The 22,143-nt window shown below is 37.7% G+C and overlaps 1 protein-coding gene across 2 annotated transcripts in view; it reads right to left on the bottom strand.

Moving 5' to 3' along the window:
• The window catches only part of septin8a (septin 8a), a 47,919-nt gene that overhangs the window by 18,717 nt on the left and 7,059 nt on the right, over positions 1–22,143 (bottom strand). Inside the window, exons 1-6 of one of the 2 annotated variants that reach the window (XM_016676371.1) lie at positions 21,649–21,816; positions 10,642–10,756; positions 9,275–9,470; positions 6,407–6,593; positions 1,787–1,948; positions 506–602 (exon numbers count right to left, since the gene is read on the bottom strand). In XM_016676371.1, coding sequence (XP_016531857.1) covers positions 506–602; positions 1,787–1,948; positions 6,407–6,593; positions 9,275–9,470; positions 10,642–10,756; positions 21,649–21,678 — 787 coding nt within the window. In that variant the 5' untranslated portion in view covers positions 21,679–21,816. Of the gene's footprint in view, positions 1–505; positions 603–1,786; positions 1,949–6,406; positions 6,594–9,274; positions 9,471–10,641; positions 10,757–21,648; positions 21,817–22,143 lie in introns of those variants that run through there. The other variant, XM_007562037.2, reaches the window with a different exon arrangement.

Below are 22,143 nucleotides of genomic sequence, written 5' to 3'. Positions count from 1 at the left end.
AATAAAAACTGGTTAATTGTAATCTTAGGAATTCCTATAAATTGCACATACTGGTGATTCACATCTACTTTAAGGTTGATCAGAATGTTAAACAACTTATGAAATATTTTGAATATAACAATTTGACCTACTCTTTGTAATGGTGAAGACAAAATATTCCTTTAAAGTATTACGTAGTTCATAACTTCATGACTGGAAATAACTACAGGAAAAAGCTACCAAATCTGACCTGAAATGCACAACCCAAATTTAAACAAAACTAGACAATAAAAATAAATGTTGATATTGTAAATGCTTTTGTTTAGTTGTTTTTGGGTGTTTGAGGCATCTAGTCAACTTTTGCTTCAAGAAACTATGAATGAAATGTTAATTAAACTCATTGGTATTTAGACCAACCCTAGTCTGGTACTCCATCCGTATGATCTCCAACAGGACAAGCATTCAGCACAGTCCTGTTTGCTTATGTGAAACAAACACACCCTTCTTGTGACTGAGCAGCTCTTACCTTGCACCACTCCCCAGGGATACTGTCTGGCCCTCACTGTTTTGTTCCCCACTTTGACTTCTTCCACGCTTCCAACCACAGCGAATGGCAGGTGGGCCTGCACAGGCAGAAAGGCCCATAAATGTTAGAAAGATCAAAAGATCCAGCTGCAACCAGAGACATAACCAGGGGGTTCCAACTCGGCCTACATCTTCCATGTTACAATTTTATGCTCCTTGCTTTTCCTCATTTACACCACAGAAATGGTTTTCTGAATGCAACATCTTTTGCATCAGCTTTACTGGAGGTGATAATTTAAACACAAGCCTCTGATGAAGGTATTTTAATTGTTCCTTTAGACACGGCGTCTCTGTGGGACCGACAGCGGGGGGCCGTGTGGAAAACAGACCCAACATGCTTCCTCAACAGTTTGATGGCGAGCTGAAACCAGCTGGGATGAAGCTAAGGGGGACAAGATGGTGGGCGTGGGCACTGATGCAACGGACTATAAATAGATCAGGAGAGTGAGGATAAAACCGCTGAATTAAATGCACTCTCATTTGTGCATCTGAACATAAGTGGGTGAGTGTTGGTAAACTGAAAACATCTCATCATTTAGAAACTAAAATAAAAATGGAAACCTTCCCAGGAAAATCAGTTCCACTAGTTTTATTTCAACACTTTTGCAGTATTTCATTGGAATTATTTGTGACTTTTTTTTCACAGTCATAAAATTATGTTTTTTGGAGTAAAATGATTAGTTTTACTTGCATTTTTTATTATAGAAAGAAAACATAGCAGAAATTGTAGTTACCTTTAAAAGATGATAGAAAATATAAGGCTCACGTATCTGTTGAATGATATTTGCAGCTAAATGTGGAAACTGGTGCTCCAGTATGCAGTGCAGCAGTAATATACAGCACAACCCTCAAGTTTCCCAAAGTTTCAGTTCCAAAATATCTAATTTTATCATGGATTTAAGGCAGACATGGCAACTTGGAACACAGGTAAATAAATGAAGGAAAGTAGGAAAAATATTTTTATACAATCCATTTCCTTTTTCTGTATTTATCCTACTACTATTACGCCTACTACTTTTGTGTAAAGAAAAAAAAATACATTCGGATCATAGTAACAACTAATAGCATTTTGCTGTGTCACTCTGCAGATAAATAAATAAAAATATGTTGGCTTGCAAAATGACACCACTAAGGTAACATTTCATGCCAATCTTAAAAGAATCTCTGAATTTGCCAGATGTTACCATCCAACTTCTGTAAAGCAAAACAAAACGTGACTTACGTTCATGGAGGCGTTGATCTCACTAACGGCTTCATCGTCTGTCGGGAACTGATAGATCTGGACACCGTTGCTCACGAGTTCACTCATTATCTTGATTTTGAATTTATGAAGCTCGCTCTTGGAGATTGTGTCCGCTTTGGCAATGATAGGAATTATATTGACCTAAAGAGAGGATGAAAACAACCAAAAGGATAGACTGTGAAAAAGCTGCATCGTAGGAAAGAAAAATAAAAAAATCTCCAAAGCTGAGGGCTAAAAAAAGAGCCATGTTGGAGTCATCAAGCCTCCAGCAAAAGAGGTTATTTGATTACTCTTACACATATTTACCACAGGTGGCAGGAAAGCGAAACAGTAAATAAGTTCAGCTAGAACTGATGGCCATTCATAGAACAAGCTGCCATTATGAAAACAAACTGCATTCCTTGCAGAATCAGCAACAGATGTGCAGAAATAAATATAATTTGTCTGCATTCCTCCATACAGCTGGTTCGCTGAAAATCTATCTGGGATGATGTGAAAACTCCCACAGATCCACTCAAATCAATCCCACAGTGAGCCTCTGAGCAAAAGCTAGCTCTCATTAGGAGTCAAATTACAATCTCATCACACTTTGCTGGATCATTAATCTGCAGCTGGGCACCCCAGCATCATGTTCTCACACTTACTTAACAAACCGTGTTCTCTAATCGCTACCCAGGACTGATAACGGGGTTGTACGTCTCCTGAAGGAGATTGGGAGGACATGTAGGCCAAGGAAGGAGCGGACAGTGATGTTTGTTCACTTCCCACAGCCGGGTTTTCCCAGCTGACCAGAAAGCCAAAATAGCTCTGCTTGCTGTGAACAACCAGGACCACCAGCTGTAAATACATTTCAGTTCACATGTAGGAAAAATCACTAGAAAAACAGCCGTGGATGCAGTTTGAGACACTTTGCGTTTTATTCAATGATAAGTGACGCTTTCGATTTTGACCTCCCTAAACCAGCAGAATATTAATGGCAGCACACTGAACCTTTAGTGGACAAAAATACTGAACAAGCAACGTGGGGAAATATTAGTAACAGTTTTAGAGGATATGCTATTGGTTATTTAATTCTTGGTATTGTTATGAACTTATTGGACCTTTTTAACTAATTTTCAATGGGAACCATCCAAAGCAGCTTAATACCTAGAAAATAATTCTTTATATATTACATGTAATGTTTTAGCTACTAAAATACATTAATTATTTATCCACTCAAGTTCAATAAGTGTAATTTAGTTCTAAACATAATGAAGTTGATTCAGGAAACAAGTCATAAAGCATAAAACAACTAATTATAATTCACTCAATTGAGACTGTAATATAATCAAATATAGAAAAAAATCTTGAATTGAAAACTTCATTAAAAGTCTTGATCTTTTTTAACAGTCTGTACAATGTCATATCAAATTATGTTATATATAAGATCATAATTTTTTCTGCTTATGTAACAAGTTTGACATGAAAATTTAAAGAAAAAAAGTTTGATACGTTTTCTTTTTCCCACCTGTCACATGAATACATGGCAGACAAATATATATATGCACACACACACATACACACACACAGATCAATTCTCTTTAGTTTTCAAGATTAAACTTTATCTGACACAGTATGGAATGTAATTTATTTTACCATCAAGTTATTCTGCACTGTCAAAAAAAAACTAAATTTTACCGAATCTCCTGTTTTAAGTTAAATGATAAAATAAAAGCAGGTTGGAATCAGTGAAGTACATCTAGCAAAGGTAATCCATATCAAGAGCAATGCAAAATTATACAAAATACGTGAACAAAAGCAACAAAGCTAACCATTTCATGTTTTATGTCCTCAACTGACATCAACATGATAATATTACAGCCCGTCAGAGCGACAGTGACCTAAACAAAGGTGCTCAGTGTGTTGCATCACCTGCTAGCAGATAAATCTTGTAAACATGTAGAGGCGAGAGCAGCAGGATGGATAGGAGTATGGATGGTGTATGTAATGTCTCTGACCGCTGTGCTCATGAATTTGAAAATATAAATACATTGAGACATTACCTCTCATTTTAATCATTTTCAAGGCAAAAGCTGAGCACAAACATAAGTTGGAGCTTTAATTTTTAAAAACACAATCAGCCAAGAATAAAGCACTGAGGCTTCAAACTGTAAACAGCTCACCAGTTTTAACTTGAAAATCTAGAAAACTTTAGCTCAGGTAAATGACATCCTCTTTTCACAAAAGCAGGTACAGACTTGGCCATGTGTGCTGTGATTATTTGGATTGTGTCAGTAGACAGCTGGCAAATGTCATGTGCCAGGATTTGATCATCCTATTGGCTGTTAAACAGCTCTGAAGCTCAGTAGTCAGCTCAACTGACTCACCATGAGTTCTGATATTTCTTCCCTTTATTCTTCCCTTTATCTGAAGTGTGAACAGGTTTAGTCTTAGCTCAAAATTGTAGCCTGGCTTCCCTTTTTAAGGCTTTAACATCGGCCAAAGTTTTGTGAATTGGGTTAAGTCATAATAAATAAAAAACCTAAACTAATTCTGAAGTTATCTTTTGAACCATTCATTTTATATGTTTTCCCTAAACACAATCCAGTTTCTGTTCCTTGAGAGTGAGTCTTGGCTAAGCTGGCAGTCAGTGCTATGAATAGTATCGGCAGGTATTTGGCAGGCATGAATTGAAGGTTGGCAGAGGTAAAGGTTCTAGTTACACGAGCTCCATCTGTTTATTCAGGATTTATTATTTGTGCACCGGCAAAAAAAACCAACGGCTCAAAGACTCCCTCAGTCATTCGTGCAGCAGAGCCGTCAGTAGCCATAACAAAGAAACACTGTGGGGGTGGCAAGCAAACCATCTCAGAGCAAGACACTGTGCATCAAATTGATGATGCAACAAATGTTTGATTACTGAAACCGTCTTATGACTTTATGTTAATCATATAAAACTACAAAAACTTTGTCTTCAAACCATTAAAAATAGTTTTAATGCATTGCAGTCATTTAATGAACTTTTATACATTTTTTTTGTCTCCATCTGTCCTATTACTTTTTAAAAGATTTTCATGATATACACCCCATTAATTAATTATGCTATAGCAATGTAGCCATAATCTGACTTATTTCAGGTAAAAATATTTCCAACCAAAAATAAAATGCAAAAAAACTACAGGTTCTACTTTTCCGATCCTAACAATGTCTTTAAAAATCAAACTGATTTACTTCAAGCTCTCTCTATTTTGAGAAGAATATTTTCATCATATTGTCTGGCTGGACTAATGCCAGGGGTTGCATGCCAATACTGTCAGTAGTAAAACTTGCACGAGAGCAATGAAAATGTCAGAAATCAATATGTTTGAGTGTGACTATTGACTAGAAAACAGCTGATTATTGACCTGCAAACATGTCAGCTGTAGCCATGTCAAAGTAAAACTTAAATGTATTAGACATGCCACTCAGAGGACAATTTTTAAAGGTTCTTATGAAAAGGTTTTTGGATTACAGTCAAAACAAAAGCAAAGAGTGAAAGATGAACTGAGAAAACAGCAGTGACTTGAAGCAGATTTATGTTTGAGCAACCCTGACTGGAAGAAAACGGCCTTCTCCATATCAATGAACACTCCATGTAGAAGCTGTCATGAAGTCAAAAAGACTCAACGGTTATCAACTTTAGTTTGAAGTCAAAGAGGTAATGAAGTCAAAGACAGGAAAAAAGTATCAGAAGGTTTAGAAAAGGAAACTATAGGGAAAAAAATGCATGCAACGTTTTCCAGAAAAGTTGCCGTTTTATCCTTTACAGAATTTCATTTCTGTGTCAACATGCAGGATTAGCAGATATTGGAGGTCTTTTGGAAATATCAGTTAAGGTTAGGATCTACTAATTCTTGCCCTGTGATTAGCTAACTGTGCTAGTAGCTAACATAAGATGTTCAACAGTTCAAAAGCTTTGCAATGTTGTCATTTTTATTTTAAATTCATAGTGAAATCTTTCTTAACTGCAGAGCTGAGTAACCCATACTACTCTTTGTCACACACCTGTTATAATAACCCACCTGGTTGAATTAAAAAACCTTCTTATGGTTCATGTAAACTTATATTAGCAAATCAAAACTCCTTCTCACATCTTAGGCAGCAATTTTCATCTTTTAATAACTTTGTAGAAATTACCATGAGAGACAGTACATTAAATAAAAAAAAAAAAATTGTGAGCTAAACTTGGAGGAATTTATTATATTTGCATATTTTCAGAGATGCTAATCCTTTGTTTAATTCTAACATTGGTATGTTCGTGAATCTGCATTGTGCCTTTTGGAGACAGCACGCTCTCAAACTAAAACACTTTTTTAAAGTCAATTTTTAAAACAAAAAAAGAACAAAAGCAACTCACGTTACCTCCAAATAGCTTTTCCTGAAACCCTACCACCAAGTGGAAATTTAAGATTTTTTCCTTTCAGGACAAAGAATCCACACCCTGACAGTGACAGATGAGGAATCCCAGCAGTTCATTCAAATCCCCTCCATTCAAAGTGAAGGAGAGGCTTGGATTTCAGGTAAGCTGGAGTTAGTTTCTAGGCCATAGGGCAAAAGTGTGTGCATGTCACTTTTGTATACCTTGCTGTCCAGTTTCTTCATTGTGACCAGGTCCAGGGACTTGAGGGAGTGTCCTGTTGGGGCGATGAAGTAAAGGCAGATGTGGATCCTGGTGTCATGGTAGTTAAACAGCGAGCGTTTGATTTTCAGCTCCTCCTGCAGATAGTTTTCAAACTGGGTGTCGATGTAGTCCACGATTGGCTTGTAACTGTGGACAGAGCCAAAGACAACCGGATTTATGCCTTTTTGCTAAAGCTAAATATTTTCCTTCCCATTCATGTGTTGATAATGAATATGTAAGGAAATATGAACTTGTCGCTGAATAAACAAACCAGGAGAATTATGTTTTCAGTTACTGTGTGTTCTGATTCAATGCCAAGATCTCGGCTTTGTACAGCTTAGTTCCGATCAAAATGATCTTACTGACATCTGACTGAAACGCTACAAATCAGCCTGTTCTCTGTGGGATATAAACATGAAAACTTCACTTCGGTCATGTTTTTCTCATGAGAAATTTAAAGACGTGGATAAAACCCAGAGTTTTTCTAAAAGTCAAACACCATTACAAACAGACAGCAACAGCATAATGTTTCTTAACACCATAGAAGAAGTTTCTTTAATCAACAAAAGAAATTTAGAGAAATGTAAAATATGGCACTGAAAAAACTAACAGAATGGCTGAAATACACTTCAACTTGCTCACAGCTGCTTGATTACATGGACAAAAAAAAATAAAAAATTCTCCCCAAAAATGGTAAATCAGTGCAGCGCATGTGTTTGAACTGTTTGATTTGAATACAGCAGCTTATAATATGTACAGTTTTTCATCACGCATACATCTCACAATTAAAAGTCATTTCTGTTTAAACCAGATGATGTTTTTCAGCCCCAGGGTTTTCTCTGTTTATGTTCTGTTGCTATCTTTGTTTGGGATGTCCGGATCAAGTCATTTTGTTCCGTATACAAATCTCACTAAATGCTGTGTTTTCCAAAACCAAGTCTGGCTCCAACACTTGTCACCGAGCATTCAGTAGAAATCTACAACCTGTAAATATGTAAAATGTACTTAGTTTTGTACGTTTATATGTAACAATTTGAAACAAATGTCAAGTTAAATCTCCTTAAAGACCTGCAAGTCAAACAGTTTGGTCCAAATTTAATTCAAATAATCTGAACAGTTAAAACAGTTAAAGTGGCGTCTGTCATGAAAAAACACAGAAGCCCCGAGCAAGGAGTCTTTTCCACCAAGAAGAAACACAGAGTAGCTAGACTTGAGGGGAGCAACAGCTTTGTTAACGGCTTCTTGAAGAAAAGTTAATTAATAAATTCTATGGGAAAGAAAAACAAAGGTCCAATTGTTTTTTAATTAGGATTTTTTAAAAGGGTTGCCCAAGTTTGGGACCGGCAAATCTCAGCAAGACAAATTGATAGCTTCAGTCAGTAAAGAGAAACAGTTAAGGACAAAGAACCTGCAGGCAGGTAGGTGTACAGAGAAAAACTAATGGCAGCCATAGGTTTGTCAAATGACCTGAAAAGAGGCAAAGCTAAATATAAGCTCTGGGCTGGGGGTATTTTCTATGAGTAGGGAAAAACCAATTGAACAGAGAGCTGGTGACAGCAACAGCTTAACCAGTGGCTTTCTTCATTAAAGAGACACAGCGATACAAATAAGAATTAAGCCAGGAGTACTTTCTAAGAAAAGAAAAAAAAGACTTTAAAAAGTTAATAGCTGCCAAAGCTCTGTCCATCCAGGAAAGAGACTCAAATAACACACTGACGCACTGTGGTGAAAAAATAAAGGGAACACAGAGTTCAGGACAGTCAATAACTCAATTCAGCTAAACTTAGAAGCCCAAGACTAACAGCGCTTTCCATCAAAAATGAATTTTAAAAAAGTACATATTGTTAATGGTCGCAATAACTTCACAAAATCATCTGACAACTCATTAGCTCTTCTGTTATTTTATTTCCATGAGTCATTTCTGTCTCATTTCTTCCAGCCTTGACCACATTTGAAATTCTACCTATGATGTACGACACATTTTTTTTTTTTTACACATTTATTTTAGACAAAGCATTTAGACTTAGAAACGAGTCCAAAGTGCAAAGCTGCTGCTGTATGAAGTCAGCCTTTAAACACGGTTCCTTAGTTTGATCTCAAATAATCATTTTAATCTTATGTTGCAAAAGATTTTAACAAGAAAAGCTTATAATAAAGCAGATGAATGTTGTTAATTGTGTCATGCAGTAGTGACGATTAAGCCATTTTGTCTCCTACTCAACTACAGGATGTCCCACATCACTAACATTTTATTGCTCATAGTGAGACAGAGGTTAACAATCTTTTCCATTTCCTCAGTAAGTACCATGTTTACAGTCATCTGTCCTCTACCTTCACATCTCTCTTCAATCTTCTCAGTGGTATGCACACGCTCTGACCTTTTGAAGCTCCCTGTGTTCATTTCCAGCTCGCTGCAGGGTCTGTCCTTCAGCGTGTTGGTTCATAAGGCCTACAGAGAATGCTGCTATCAAAGAGCGTGAGAGTGCAGCTTGCTGGCTGAGCCGCAGTGAGTACGCTTCATTCCACAGCTAAATGTTTAAAAAAAAAATAAACTACTTCCCCTTTATTTTTTCCCACCTCCTCCCCTTCTAGTCCCACAAGACACAAGAAATATGAGTGGAATTCCAGAGTGATATACTCAGTTTCTCTCATTGGTGTCCACATCAACATTTGCATAGCAACATCTTATAAGTGGAAATTTAAAGATGAGGCAAGGATTTGAAAGAAAAAAAACAAAACAAAAAAAACAACTACAACAATTGTAATTTACAGAAAACTTGATATTTACTAAGATCTTTCAGTGCTGCGATCTATTTTATCAAATTTACCTGTCCTCCTTGTTGATCTGGTCACCAAACCCAACAGTATCAACAATCGTTAGTTTGAGGTGGACGTTGCTCTCCTGGAGGTCGTAGGTTCGCGGCCGCAGATACACGCCATTCTGGTAGTGGCTCGCCTCCTCATTTTCAAACATGGTGTTAAACAGTGTGTTCATTAATGTTGATTTGCCAATGCCAGTTTCTCCTGTGAAAGAAAAAAAGGATAAAACAAAGTTAGGTGACTAAATTATTCAGTGATAGCTTGGGTATCTTTGTCAACATGATGATGCAGAGACCACTGTGCAAAAGTCTAGTCAAAAATCTGTGAATTCTTGGCACTTTACTTTCAAAGAACCAGAGCTTCTTGCAGCCTGAAAGTAAGTCAATAAAACAAAAACAATAAAAGTGCTAACAAAAAATCTGAGATCTTCGGAATGCATGAACAAATGATGGTGAGAAATTACAAAATTAGTGGAGGCGAAATAAAATCAACAGCTGATAGTTTTCATAGTCAAACAAAAACTAGATATACGAGCTCACCATATGCAAGTCTCACCAGACCATGGTAACAATAACACCCTTCAGTGTCGATACCATTACTGAGTTATTTTCAATATAAATGAGATTTTTAGAAATAAAGATGAAGAAAGAGAGCACAGTTGATCGAAACCTTTTAGAAGAAAGCTATTTTTCTGCAACATGTCAACACATGTCTGCAGTTCCTTTCGCTTTGCAAGAAAGCAGTCCCATCTAAAGGACCGTGGAGGCTGCGTGTGAAAATGAACATCCAAGAACCACATGACTGTACATCAACCATGCTGGGAAATGAACTGCGTTTCATCCTGTCGTCATGGAAATGTGGGCAGCCTTTTATTAGTTAAGGTGAAGATACAATTCAGTAGGAGATACACACAGACTATTGTGCAATGCCATCTATGCTATTGCTAAATCAAAATGGTAAAGATAAATCAAAACCAAGTCATTAAATTCATCTCCACGTTTGATTTAAAATAATAGTTTTATTTCAACACAACACAAAAAGCTTAGATTGGAAATCAACCAATAAATTCTGATCAGTGTATTCACTACCAAGAATGTATTATTCTATAAATTATGTCCAGTAGGTTCTTTTTCAAATTTTGTTTTAGTTTTAGCTAAACGCCCCGTTTCATTTCCTTCTCTGTAATTTTCATACATTTAACTTTACTTCCTGTTAAATAAAGTAAACATGAGAAAGCTCTTGGACATGATTGTGTCTAAGGACTGTTTTTCCAACAGCAGGTTGTTTCCACCACCAGATCTCCACTGGTTACCATGTCTGCAGCACATGCAATATTTCACACTTTATCATCACACAAACACATTTTGTTACTCACCTACGCAGAGGATGTTGAAGCAAAAACCCTGTGTGACCGATTTACTGACCAGTTGGTCAGGGAGGCTGTCGAATCCAACATGGCCGCCCAGGCTGAGGTTACGTTTCTCCTCATTCTGGACGACACGAGACAAAACATTAGACGTCTGGTGCATGTCAGGAGGAAAACATATGGCAAATATATTAACTGAAAGTAAAAAGACACGTTCACTTTTCTATACAACATCAAAGATTTTCTGCTCAGTGTGCAGATGTAAAAACCATCAGTTATATGTGCCGAGATTTAGTTAATCAGCACCTGCAGCAGGGATGAGCGCGAATAATCTCCCACATGAAGGGACAAGAGACTTGTGAACAGAGAATGGTTAAAAATCCTCAAAAATGAAGAGTTTCATACTTATGGGATCCATTAACGTTCCTATTAAGTTACCCATGCTATTTTTAACAAATGAGAGTCCACAACCAATATACTGTTGTCTATAGGGGCATCCCAGAACATAACAGACAAAGATCTCAAATATAGAACAAACTAAACCTGGCAGGCAAAACTGCTGGAAGTGTTTGATCGTCTATCTGAACTGAAGCGGTCGAGAGAGAGCAGACTGCACCTTGAGATGAATACAGCCACCCAATCCCGCCTGGCTCAGCCACGACGGGCTGCATACTTGAAGGCTGATGTCACTCAACACGAGCAGAATAAAGACGAGAGCTCAGCTGAATGCAACCGAAGCATTCAGCTGGGGGGTGGAGACTGGCTTCCAATACACACCAGATCACTAAATGACCTCACTGAGGTTCACAATGAAGGATGAGCAGTGTGGGAGAGAAGGGATCTGCAGGTTTTAGGGTGAATAAAGAAAAAAAAGGAGCACAGAAAAATAATTTGAGCAGAAGCACAAAATTTATAGCACTACTTTTACACAAGAAAATACCAAAAGAAATTGTTATGCTGCAAAATCTTAACAGCAGATTTGTTTCAATAATTAAACTCTTTTGTTAATAAATCCCTGATAATTTCTTCACAGACATTAAGTTTACAATACTTTTCCAGTCATTTGTTAAGTGGAAAATTTGTCAGCTGGAAGCTATTGAATTCTCCATAATTGAATTAACTGCAGCCATCAACACAAACAAAACCCAGGAAAAGACTGCAGGAATGAGGAGGAGCCCTTGTTTGTTGCTCACTGTAAACTAAGAGCTTGTTTTACAGTCTTTATGTTTTCCTGTGGTATTTAGCTGGTTGGCTGAACATTACAGAGATACTAAGATTCCTGCAGAAGGAGGAGGAGGGATGAGAGAGAGGCTGCTGGCTCTACTATGATGCCTGGAAGGAAACCAGTGCAATCACACTGAAGCTTCATGAGGGGAACTTTTCAAAAAGGAGAAGTTACATAAGTCCTTATTTACAGAGGAAATGATCTATATGAAGGATGTCACGATGCTTCCATCAGCATATTTGTTTAAAAACGCAGTACATAAAACTTCCTTTTTTGTTCATCTTAATTCATATCCTCCATCTGGATGGCTCAAAGTATAAATCTAAGGTAACTGGGACTTGCTGCACTTATTCTGCACATGGTATTCAGTCTCCTTTACTCTGCTACCCCAAAATAAAACCAAGCTGCTTTCCAAAGTCACTGTATTAGTAAATCCATATATATTAGAATAAATCCAGCCATTTTGAAGGTCTTAAAAGTTTATTAGAGAATAAACGGCATCATGAAGATGGAGGAACACAGCAGACAGGTGAGGAATAAAGATGCGGAAAGCACATAATTATATCTGAAAACACACAAGCGATCTCAAGAGATGGCTGTCCACTTTAACCAACAGCTCAGGAAAGGAAACAGTTGATGGGGGAATTACTAAGGATGCCAGTAGTAACTTTGGAAGGGCCCTAGAGAACTGTTGCAGGGTTTCCCCCAGAGTGTTATAAGCCTAGCGGGCCACCAGACTATATGGCCCCCCATCAGGCTAAATGTTGTTAAGTCCTAAATAGGATTTGTTTTACACACCAATAACATTAAAGACAGATTAAGCTAGGTTTATAGTTAACACACTGAAGTGGGCACAAGGCGGTATGCAACAATTACACTGTCCCTGCACCTGCCCATTGGCTACCATTTCAAAACTATGGTGAGTACTTGTACACTTTAGAATTTTTGTAACTTTTAACATTTAACACAAAAAAGTTAAAAGTTACAACATTGTTCAAAATCCAGACCGAAACTTAACTGACAATATGAGGCAAGATTTGATAACTGATGTTCATATATACGCTACCAAGCTTCAACTTTTTGGGAGAGAATATCGTGAGACAATTTCAGTCCCAGTGTGTTGGTCTGTCACATAAAATCCAAACAAAACGCACTGAAGCATGTTGTTGTAACATAACATGTAAAGCTCAAGGGGTATGGAAACTTTTTAAAGGAGCCATAATCAGCCATGAGCAGGTAAGCCACCATTTACATCTTGCTTCTGCTCCAAACTCAAAGTGCGACAGTGAAACTGTACAATTGAAAAGAACAACAAATGACTCAGGTGATAATTTAGGGTTAACCTCCTACGCTGAATCACATCGAGCTCGACTGTGTAGTGTATGTTGTGGACACACACACACACACACACAAGCAGATGGGTTTGTGACTGAATGCTCCAAACTGAGCCTGCTGACCAAAACCAAAAGTGTTATCTTTTGGGATCAGACTGAACAGAAGTGCAGACGTGGACACAAAGCCCTCCAGCTGGGACTCAACCACGTCAGTCAAGACTGGACTAAATCACAACAGTCCCAGATTCTTCACTTTTTCCATATCAATAGCAATAAAACACTGAATTACTTCCTCCAAAGGTAAAATCCAGTATTTCTATATAGTATATTATCTATTACTCTACTGTAAAACCCTTCCCTCAGTTGGAACCAGCTGCACCCACAAAATGTACACAAAGTTCAAACAAACACCAAGCCTGTCAGCTCTGCGTACATAAAGCATACATTTAACTTAAGCACCACAAGAAGAATCACCAGGAAACACAGGATGTTCAACCAACAGTTACAATCAGACCAACTATGAAGAATCTGATTCCACAAACCAGAGTTCGTACAGACAAAGGAAAAGCAGAGAGACAGCGCGGAGCATGAGAGGAATGAAAAGCTTCTGGTTTAAGGTCCCAGAGTGATGAGACAACAACGCTCCCAGGCCACCGTATCACCAGGCCAACAGGAAACGGATGCACAGAAGAGGCCCCAAGACGCTTTAAAGCCAAATGAGGCGCAAACATTATGGGTTAGTTAGTACAATGTTATTACAGCACAGGAGGCTTGTAACATGCAGAGTTTAAAAATATATTTTTTGATCACAGCTACTAAGAGGTAAAGTGGACAAAAGGAGACTGTGAATAATCTCAAAACTTTGAGTGAGAACTACCCTGTTCAATTCAACAGCAAAAACAAATAACTGTTAAAAAGGGAAAATAAAACATTTTTAAAAGATACTAGTTTGAAACACATTTTGATTCAGTTTTGACATTCAGTCCTCTCTGGTGGGATTCTTTTAGCATAGCTTTTCCTCTCGACTTTGATTAGGCCATTCCAAAAAGTAATTTTTCTAAGTTTGGATGAACGCATGGATTCACTTTGAGCTATAAAATCCCTTTGCTAAATCTACATCACAATACGGCCACCACCTTGTTTCACTGTGGATATCATGCACTTCTGGTGATCTTACTGATGCCTTTGGGTCAAACATGCCATGTAGCATTACATCCCAAAAGTTGAGGTTTTTGGAGATTTTAGTCAGACATCTAATTTTTATTTATTTATTATTTTGGAAGAAAGGGGCACTGTCACACATCTCTCATTAGTCCACACATAGGGACATGTAGAAGTCACTTCTTTCATGTTACTGTTGGCCTTCCTGACCAGTTAAGTTCGTCTTTGTATTAGTACTGAATAAACTGTCAGTTCTTGTGCTGTTTTTCTGAGTGGTATTTGATGAAGAGTGAATAATACCCATTAAAGCAATGATTTAGCTTCACATTGTGCCTGCTGGTTAAGGGCTACATTGGACAATCTATGTTCATGAGAGTCACTGTTAAATATGTCTGAACTGAAATCAAGATAAGGGATTTGTATAAATAATAGATTATTATTGATTTATTTTTGTTTTAAATATCTAAAAAACTGGTAACGTGCTGGTAAGACCTTTTCTGTTTTATCCACAGTTTTCACTTTATGCTGTTTTTTTGTTGTGAAGCAGTTATGAGGAACAGGGGTGAAAAGTTCAACTGCTACTGCGCAAGTTACTCAACAGGTTGTTGCCAGGTAACCAAAGAGTGAGTGAGTTGCTAAGTGACCAAAGAGTGAGTGAGTGAGTTGATGTCACCAACAGACTGAACAGCTTAAGTCTTTCCTCTGCCTATATCTCCCAGAATGCTGTGGGATTCTGGATCAGACTTCAGTGAAATTATTGAACAGTCTATCAGACATATTATCTATTGATGTTGATCACGTCTATCGCTATATACTGATTTATTACACATCCCTAACCCACACTCATTCAGCCTTTGTAGAGCAGCAAAGAGAAATGTGACAAATATTGCAATAACAACTGACAAGGTGATATAAACCAACAGTAGCATCTCTAGACGCCATTTGTTTTTGTTTTAGTCACTACTTTTTTTTGGTCATCTTTTACCCTCCAGGCCTCTGTCCATACCTGCCTCGACTGTCTTGTTTTTGATAAGACAGAGTCTCTGAGTCATCTGACAGATCGCTACACTTCACTGCAGCTGATGCTCATCGAGTATGCCGGTTGTTCTTTGCACAATCTGAACTCAGTTGTCATGTTTTCCTACTAAATTTTCTAAAACTTGTATCAATAGTAGCTGAAGTGCACGTTTGTTTGTTTTTTCATCCTTCCAGTCTCTATGAATATAAGTTTGAATAAGTCTGGTGTTGTTTGACTTGCAGACTGACAGAAAATGCTACCAGCAGAAACCACGATTTCACACAGTCACTGCATTAACCACCAGAAAGCGACTGTTGACCCGATAGTGAAAAAAAGAAACAGTGGTCTCAAGTATGAAAATCTAACCTTTCTATAGCTATAAATACTTGTGTTGCACATCCTTTAAGTGTTTCTGAAGAATGAATCATGTCTAGAAAGTTGAGAATGTGCAAATGTCAGTTTGAGGGTTTTTGAACTAAGTGCTGGGTTTATAAATCAACTTAGGTTTTGTGAGGGGATCTGACCACATGGTAACCTCAACAACAAACCAACACTTACAGGCTATGCTCCTTACATCAAGTGGCTGCTGACTGGTTTTTCCTGTCTGATGGCTGCTGGGTAGTTTCAGTCAGTAGGATAAAGGGTTTTTTTTAATCATGAATTCATTGAGCAACACTTTTTATTTGCCCTGACGTTTCTCCTAACCACACCTACCCATCTCAGAGTAGCATGCCGTCAACCTCCTGTACAAACTCGGGCCGGCAGTGATGTTGCAACGGCAAAAAATGTTGACGGTTGAGATTTCAACGTCATGCTTCCAGTCAGGAATTTAACTACAACAAAGGAATGAAAACTAGTTTCTTTATGGCATTTATCACTCACGCACATCAACTGTATCACCACAGAGTCGCTTTATTCATGCCAACAGGAAGAGAGGAAAAAAAATACACAGATGTGATGAAACGGACAGGAAGGATTTCATGAGGTAGATATATTTTGCTTTTGGAAAATATAATGTTGTGTTCCTACTTGCACCTAAAAGTTCCACCTTTTCCAGACTACAGAGGTCCCATAATGTTTTATAGTGAATAATAAAAGACTTTTGATATGGAACCTGGAAAAGTCAGAATCAGAGGAGAAGGAATGAAGAAAGGAAAAAAAAGACAAGCGGTTTGAAGGAGTTAGGACAGAAGAGAAGAAGAAAAGACAAGACAGAAATGAAGAAAGCAGGGAAGGTAGGAAGGAAGGAACCAGAGACAGAAACAAGTTTTTCTCCATCTTCATCCACCACACTGGGAGTTTTAGCATCTCAAGTTTAAGAGTCCATCCAACAAATACAGTATATGCACCACTATACAAAATTATATGCTTGTAAATCAAAAATTGTAATGTATTTTTTAAAAAAGATTCAAAAATCTGTTACCAATGTGATAGAATTTCTTGTACTTGCTTAAAAATAATTACACATTTCAACGACAACAAATTTATTTCTCAGTTATGATTTGGTTTTGATCCAAAATATCAACATTCCAATCAGCAAAATCACCATGAGCTACTAACTCAGTGCAAATAAATGCATTATTAACTAAATGAAAATTATTACACACACATTTATAGCAATCAATACATTCTTAGGATCATGTTTTCCCAATATCACACAGTCCACACACCCTGCATGCTTACAGTTTAAAACACACTGCAAGGCCTCATAAAAAACACACACTGCTAGTCTTCAAGACTTCAAGAGGAAGAGTATTAAAAATAATCTATAGGTTATATTATTTACAGTCTAAGCAATCAACCTGAAGATTACTTTTTCACAATTAAAAACACACTAATGAAAGCACCATAGAAATAATTCATATAACCAAGAAAATGGATTTTATTCCTGCTTAAAGGCAGATTCTTTTTTTCTTTTTATCTTTTTATTACTTTCTTTTTCTTTCTCACCGTTTAAAATTATGTAAAGCACTTTGAAATGCCTTGCTGCTGAAATGTGCTATACAAATAAAATTTGATTGATTGATTGATAAAATCAATAAAAGCATCAATAATGCAAACAGCTGAGTGATGATGGGTCAGATGGGAGCAGATAGAATCTCACTTCTGAGGTGAAGAAACATCATGAAACACTAAATGTTTCCCAACATCATATTAAGACGTATGTTGACCTTATTTCCTGAGTTTTCTTCAGATTTGTAAGTACTCATCATCACTAAAGACGCTACATCTGGGCTGTCACTCTCCATCAGCGTTATGATGGTTGATGAATTTGCCTCAGGAAACCTCTGGATTTTATATTTCCTATGCAGCCAAGAACACAAACAACCCACAAACATCAGTATCTGTTGTACAATCGGACCTGAAATATACAGCAAATTTCTTCCCACTTGTTTTGGTGCATAAAACTAGTGAGTTTTCAGAATGGACCTCAAAGTAGAGCACACATGAACACTTCCTTGTTCCTTGTCTCTTTGCTTTAAGCGCTCAATGAAGCTAATTTTATTTTATGCATGCAAGACTCCAGGGCAAGGCTCTTCATGGTCAGCAAGCACTGTACACGCTGGATGTGTAGTGGGGCATTTTATTACATAACCATTTATACGATGCACAATCAGATGCCGCTACTAAATGAAAACAGTAAAAGTTACTGGTCAGTCGGGGTCAATCAATCGCCTCCCGTGCATCCTGCTCAGAAATTCATCCCAAAGTTGCCATTTCCATCAGATGGGGTCGATGTGGACCTACAGTCTGACAAGCCGCATGTCTCTATCAATAGCTGCACATAATTAACAGCCCTCGCTTTACGCAGTCAGGCAAGAGGGCATGACAGTTTGTTCAATGTGGTCTCACTTCGTTCAAAGTCAGACAGGAAGTCAGTCAGGCAGCTGCAAACTCTGGCCTGTTCCCCTGCTTTCTCAGCATTTCCCTCCAATCAATCCTCTGCTTTTGTATTCCAAGAGAGACATTAAAATATACATCTATAAAAATCACCAGTCTGCAAGATCTCCTGGAACGAGTGCTGGACCTAAATTAAAAAGTACTGATTGAGCAATATCGGGTTCTCTCTTTTTTGGATCGGCTCCTTTCTTCTTTGACGACGTGTTGCACCACTAAGCCACTAAGTAGGAGTGGCCCGGAGTGTGAACTTAATCTCTTTATCCCTGGATCTCTGTGCTGCTTACTGTCCAATTCAAGAACCTTTTCAAGCATCTGCCAAAAAAGTTAATCCCCACTGTTTAAATCCCGGTCGTTTGCGCCAGCCACTCTATGAAATTCTCTCTGCTACTATTATTACAGCGTTACTGGTGTTTTCTATAAACTGTCCCACCCTGCTGCTGTTTCCATTGGGTCACACCTGACTGGCAACGCTCATTATTACAATCCGCGTAAAACAAGATCCAACCCAATCTGAAAATATGTCCTCTGTAGAGAAAGGCTGAGTGATTCAGCATCTGACTAGAATATCTACACACTGTAAACATACATAAAATTACTAAGTAATAATTTAAACTAAAGAATGAAATTTATTTTTTCTCTCTTTTGTGTCACTGAAGAAAAGTTTCAATAGCATCTACTATAAGCCAATGGGAGACCCTGTGCATATTCTATAGCAGTGTTTCCCAACCCTGGTCCTCGAGGCACGCCGTCCTGCGTGTTTTAGGTATTTCCTTGCTTCAGTCCAGCTGATTTCAATCCATGACTGATTAACAGGCGTTTGCTGAACTGCAATCAGTTGAATTAGGCACATTAAAGCAGGGAAACCTCTAAACCATGTAGGACAGTGTTCCTTGAGGACCAGGGTTGGGAAACACTGTTCTATAGTATGTTACTGGAGGATTGTGTTAAGTCCCTATGGTTACACTGGCAGCCGTTGCGTGAGTGTGCATGGAAAAATTATACAGTAAACATTTTCATGTCTACTACAGTATCTTTTATTCAACAAGATTTAAATGCAAATTACATTTAGCTGGATTAATAAGTACAAATTACTCTGTAAGATACTGACAGATCATGTGTTTGTTGTATTGTTTATAAAAATTTAGAATTTGTAATGCCATCTAACTTCTATTTAGATTAACAAAATTATCGCCACCAAATCAGATTGAAAAACTGAACTAGATACAACATATAATACCGATAAATACAGCTTTAGTTATTTTATCTTCTTCCCCTCCCTTCTTATTTCATAATCTTCTTCTTCCCTTCAATGCTATTTAACTGATCAACATTCTCAAATTTCAATTCCCTATTAAAACCTAATTCCGTTTTAATGGGCGCTTTCTTCTTTTATTTCCAATGTCAACTTCCAATGATTCACTTCCTGCTAAAGAAGTGAATCTTCTTTAGCAGAAAGAAGATTCTTTCTGCTAAAGAAAAATCAACCACCAGGTTGATTTTTCTTCAACCTGGTGGTTGAAGAAAAATCCACATGTAAGCTGCACCGGGCTATAAACCGCATAATTCAAAGCTTAGGAAAAAAGTAGCGGCTTATAGACCGCAAAATACGGTATATGAAAAAGAAAATCTAAATGCTCTCTGGTATTGTTCAGGGGGCCGGACCAAATGTGGAGGCGGGCCGATCAGGCCGTAGTTTGGGGACCACTGGTATAGCACATTTCAGCAACAGGGCAGTTCAAAGTGCTTTACATCATAAAAACATTGTACACATCAATTATAAACCAAGCAATAAACATTACATTGTGTCAAATGCCATCATCAAAATTATCAAGCTAATAGGCATTAAAAATATTGATCAATGTTCCAGTTACTCCTAATCAAAGGCAACTCTAAACAGGTGGGTTTTTGTAATTGTCTTTATGCAATTCTGAAGGTTCAGGTCTGAGCATGTTTTTGCTGTTGCGCTACTCGCACAGTAACTCAGCCACAACAAGATGGATTAGTTAGATTACTTTACTTTTCAAACCAGAATATTTTGTAATTGCTGAATTTGTCTTTCCTGTAAGCAACAAAACCATCTTGTAGTCTTCTTTAAGCCAGCTAACCAGCAGTGCACAACAAACAGTAGAGAAGGGGCAGTGTTGTGCTGCTCTACTTCCATACAGTCCAAGATAACTCCAGTGCATAACAAGACATTTTTAGCAGTTTTGAAACCATAGTTCTTTCAAACTTTGGTGTCTATGTATCGGAAAGCAAACATTGCCAAATAGAAACAGAAAATTGCTTCAAATAAACAAACTGAAACAAAGTCCGTACTAAAAGTAGCACAGCAGACAGCTCTCACAACAAAAAAGGTTTATACACACACATCTTAACATTTCACACTTCTTCCTATAATAGCTTTTTTGTATTATTCAAATGGTGTTCATATTTTCAGACACAAACATACAAAATAAAATCAAGTGACTTGATTGACTACATACTTCTCCAGCCCAAACCAGGTCTGTTGTTAATTAAAAAAAACACAATTAACTTTATTTTAAACTTTACCTAAAGTTGTTTAAAATAATTTAATTTCACATTCTACAGCAGTGTTTCCCAATGCTGGTTCTCAAGTCACACTTGACTTCAATTAATGGCTCATTAAGAGGTTTGGCTGAACAGCAATGTTTGAGTCAGGTGTGTTAAAGCAGGGAAACATCTAAAACATTCAGGGTTAGGTTGGGAAACAATGTTCTAGAAAAATGAACATGACCTTTAGGCTTAAAATATGGGACTATTAAGGTAAGTAACTGGCGTTTAATCTGACCATTATGAGATTAATGCCAGTACTTTAAATAAAAATATAAAGTATTTTTTTAAGTTGCATACATGATCTCTGTGTAAGTTATGTGCAAAGATTCAGTTTCAGGTGAAACTGAATCTTTTGAAAGCACTTTGAGCATACCTGGTTCCAATGAGTCTACAATTCAAAGCAGCAAATAAATTCCAATTTAAAACAGGGAGGACTTTCATCTGCAACTATCCACATTGACAGTGTCGGTTGCTCTCTTTCCTTGCTGTTATGTTTGAAGGCACTTCATTTAACCGTTAATGTTAGAATAATACTAACGCACATCAAACCAAACATGCATGGGTAGAAAACTGCAGCCACATTGATTAGACTTAACAGCGACAAACCCACTGAGTCACCGTCGCAGAAATCACTTCCACCATCTCGTCAGGCGCTGATGAACAGGCTCCATAAGCGGGGGAGGCTTAGCTTCACACTCGTATATTTACGACAACCAACCAAGCGCTCCTCCTAAACGCTGCACTTTTACTGTTTTCTGCTCCTCTGACAGGACTAAACACGAAGCGTAGTGACATCTGCTTACCGAAAATATGTCCACGTCCGTGGCAGCCATGGTGTGGAATGTGTGTTGACGGCGTGCTGAGCAGCAGACTGAGCAGAGACGAAAGGGAACAGCCCTCCTCTCTCCTTACTTAGCCTGCTAAACTAACTGAAGGCGAGCTGACAGGGATGGGAACAGAGGGACACAAGGCGGAGGCGAACCGAGACAAGATGGTTCCCTGCTGCCTTGTTTGATCGTCGATCGGTCATTTTATTCATCTTTACCCGAGAGGCGGTCTTAAAACATTAAAAAAAATTAAATAAAAAAAAATCTGATAAATAAAGGTAAAATTGAACCGTTTGCAAATTGTTGAAATCATCCGCTTTGCACTTGAGTAATATTCTGGTCACAAATATTACAGCTTATTGTGTGTTACATTAGCTTTAGGGTTTACCTGTTTTTTATATATATAACAACATCCCCCGACTCGTCCAAAACAGAGTATCGTTAATTTTGCATTAAAACGTTTACGAAGAC

The sequence above is a fragment of the Poecilia formosa genome, unplaced genomic scaffold, assembly GCF_000485575.1.
Source record: "Poecilia formosa unplaced genomic scaffold, Poecilia_formosa-5.1.2 Scaffold133, whole genome shotgun sequence".
NCBI classification, from domain to species: domain Eukaryota; kingdom Metazoa; phylum Chordata; class Actinopteri; order Cyprinodontiformes; family Poeciliidae; genus Poecilia; species Poecilia formosa.
Note: the sequence above shows the minus strand (reverse complement) of the source record. Positions and strands in the feature narration are given on the sequence as shown.